The sequence below is a fragment of the Emiliania huxleyi genome (genome assembly GCF_000372725.1).
Source record: "Emiliania huxleyi CCMP1516 unplaced genomic scaffold EMIHUscaffold_1, whole genome shotgun sequence".
In the NCBI taxonomy this organism is placed as follows: domain Eukaryota; phylum Haptophyta; order Isochrysidales; family Noelaerhabdaceae; genus Emiliania; species Emiliania huxleyi.
In genome coordinates, this window is record NW_005202428.1 from 1,490,376 (window position 1) to 1,493,336 (window position 2,961).

At 64.2% G+C, this 2,961-nt stretch overlaps 1 protein-coding gene across 1 annotated transcript in view; it reads right to left on the reverse strand.

Annotated features, from left to right (window-relative positions):
* Window positions 1-1,829, reverse strand: part of EMIHUDRAFT_95019 (hypothetical protein) — a gene marked incomplete at both ends in the record, with an annotated part of 3,001 nt that extends 1,172 nt beyond the window's left edge. Inside the window, 5 exons of the mRNA XM_005794166.1 lie at window positions 18-54; window positions 124-231; window positions 470-500; window positions 816-888; window positions 1,217-1,829. Of these exons, the coding sequence (XP_005794223.1) occupies window positions 18-54; window positions 124-231; window positions 470-500; window positions 816-888; window positions 1,217-1,829 (862 nt within the window). The remainder of the gene's footprint in view (window positions 1-17; window positions 55-123; window positions 232-469; window positions 501-815; window positions 889-1,216) is intronic.
* Window positions 1,830-2,961: the final 1,132 nt, after the last annotated feature.

Consider the following 2,961-nt stretch of genomic DNA (forward strand, 5'->3'; position numbering starts at 1 on the left):
AGTGGTGGCACACGCACCAAAGAGGTCGAGGCGCCAGGTGTCCCGGAACTCGACCTGTGGGAAAAGAACAAGGCGGTCAGGCCAAAGGAAAGAAAGTGTACGACGCGAGTGCCGGCACAATACCCCCGTCTCGGAGAGCTCCTCGACCGCCGCCTTGTCCTTGTGCGAGTCGAACTGCTGCATCGCAACCTTCTTCTTGTAGTAGCCGCCGTACAGAAAGACCGCCCCCGCCTGGAGTGCGACCAGACTGAAGTGGGGGAAGGCGGGTTCCGGCACCGCTCTCCGCGCGTCGCGTGAACTCAAGGACTAGGAGTGCGATGGATACGCTCGCGGCGCGGCTGCAACACAGGTACAGGTGAACACGCCGTCTCCGTGTGCTAGACGGATTACTTGGCGCGTGAGCTGCGCGTCTAGGAGCCGCCGCCGCCGGGTCTGCCGCCAGAGAGCAGCCAGAGCGAGGCTGTGGCACGGGGTCGCCCGGAGCAGTGACGAGCTTGTGCCTGTGAGGGGCGAGCCGACGGGCGAGGGGCGGGTGGGAGATGCAGGCCGATCTGTCCGCCAGTCTGTCTCTCACTCTATAGGCGGAGGAGGAGTGAGCGGGAGCCAAAACAGCGGGAGAAAGTGTTTAGCCGGCGTGCCGTAGGTGTGCTTCTCTGTCGGTGGTGTGGAGGAGGCGTGTGAGTTGGAGCTGCGTGTAAGTTGGGGCTGCGTCCGAGTTGGAGCTGTGTAGGAGCTCGGGTGTGACATTGGAGCGCGAGTCTCGGCTGGTGCGAGTCGGAGTCTCCGCTGTGCGAGAAGTGGCGGGGCGGCCTCACCACTGGTAGAGGGAGAGGTCGAAGACGTGCGCGTCGTTGTAGTACTTGACGTCGCGAAGGTTGTCGAAGAAGCCTGCAGCGAGGCCCCGAGAAGTGTCTAGGAAGTGTCTAGGAAGTGTCTAGGAAGTGTCTAGGACGCGTCTGGTTTGGAAGGCCTCCGAACACGAGCAGTGTCTAGGAAGTGTCTAGGAAGTGTCTAGGACGCGTCTGAATTGGAAGGCCTCCGAACACGAGCAGCGTCTAGGAAGTGTCTAGGAAGTGTCTAGGACGCGTCTGGTTTGGAAGGCCTCCGAACACGAGCAGCGTCTAGGAAGTGTCTAGGAAGTGTCTAGGACGCGTCTGGTTTGGAAGGCCTCCGAACACGAGCAGCGTCTAGGAAGTGTCTAGGAAGTGTCTAGGACGCGTCTGGTTTGGAAGGCCTCCGAACACGAGCAGCCGGTCGCGGCAGTGGACCATGCGGTGGCCCGAGCGGGCCGAGGGGCCGTTCTTCGCCTGCACCTGCTCCCAGACGTAGGTGGCGAGGTCGAGGCACCAGAGGTCGCGGTAGTGGTAGAACTGGCTCTGGTTCGCGCTCGAGAACTCGCCACCAAAGACAAAGAGCGAGCCGCCGCCCGTCGGCACGGCCGCCGCCTGGCCGCGGGGAGAGGCTGGGACGGTGAGTGGCGAGGCCACCGCAGCGGCGGACTCGTGTCGAGGTAGGGATGTTCTTCTCGCAGCCATGCCGGCGCCGGTCCTCCGCGGTGACGAGTGTGGTCGCGGAGAGGGCGCGGGATCCGGCGCCTGGTGGGACGAGCGCGGAGGCGGCGCTCGCTTGGAGGTGACGAGCCGCCAGTCGTTGCGCTTGATCGAGTAGCGGTAGAGCTCGTTGTAGAAGGTGTTCTTCTTGCCGTCAAAGTGCTCGCCCCCGAAGAGGAGCAGCTCGTTGCCGCTCGGGTGCAGCGTCAGAGAGCCGTTGGCCCGCGGCGACGGCGGCGGCACCGCCTGCTCGCCGACTTTCGCCTCGTCGGCCTGCATCGCCGCAAACTCCTTGAGAACCTGCAGTGTGCGCGGGTCAGGGTTGAGGCGGCGCGTGAGGCTCAACCGCCGAGATGAAGCAGGCTCCGTCTCGCCTTCTCGAGGTCCTCGTCGTCCTGGCGGTTGGCATCGCGCCGCTTCTGCTTCTGCTCGCCCTTGGCAGTCTTTTCCTCCGTCTTGAGCGCTCCCTTGCCTCTGCGCTCCGCGCGCTTCGCCTTGGCCGCCTTGCTGTCGCGCTTGCCCATGCCGCACCAAACGCGCTGCGGAGCGTGGGCCTGGAAAAGAATTTCTACCGAGTTCCGGGGCACTAACACACGAAAAAACACACGAAGATTCAAACAGCGCCTGAACGCATGGCGTTCAGGCGGCACTTCTCTCGCGTCGGCTCCGCCGAGCGCTGCACAGAGACCATCTTCACTGACCACCAACGACAGGTGTGCGACTACGCGCTCGTCTACGTGGAGAAGAAGAACGACGGCGAAGCGCCGTACTCGGTCTCCTTCACCGCGACGCAGAGCGGCGACGTCATCGTACAGCTGCACCCGCACTCGCAGCTCGAGCGCGCCGTGCGCCACGAGCGGCAGGCGCAGGCCACGGAGCCGCCTGCGAGCGCGAGCCCTGCGGCGCCGCCCGCCCCTGCCGCCGAGCCGCCAGCCGCGGAGCCGGCGACGTCCTGGCGAGCTCATGTCCCCCCAAAAGGTCGCACCGGCCCGTGGCTCCGCCGTCGGCTCCGCCGCGAGCGGCGAGGGTGAGGCCGCCGGTGCTCGCCTATACCGGCTAAGTGTGGAGCTATCAGTGTGGTTGCGTGTTGTACTAGTGATGCTGCACTAGGCGGCCCGTTTTTAGCAAAAAGCAGATACCACATCGAGCGTGTGGTCGGAGCAGGCGCACATCGCTTCCAGGGAGGGGGGCGCGCTTCTACTCACACCACATGCTGGGGGGGGGGGGGGGGCGACCCCCCCAGAGGCTTCACCACATGGTAGGGGGGGGGCGGGGGGGTGTCCCTCAATGAATTTTGGGGTACATTCCCCGGGGCCCCTTTTTTTTTTGGGGCTGTTTTCTCGCCGTTTATTTTCAAGAGGAAAAATTTTTTTTTTTGGGGCTTCTTTGAGGGTGCCTTGGGAATCGGTGT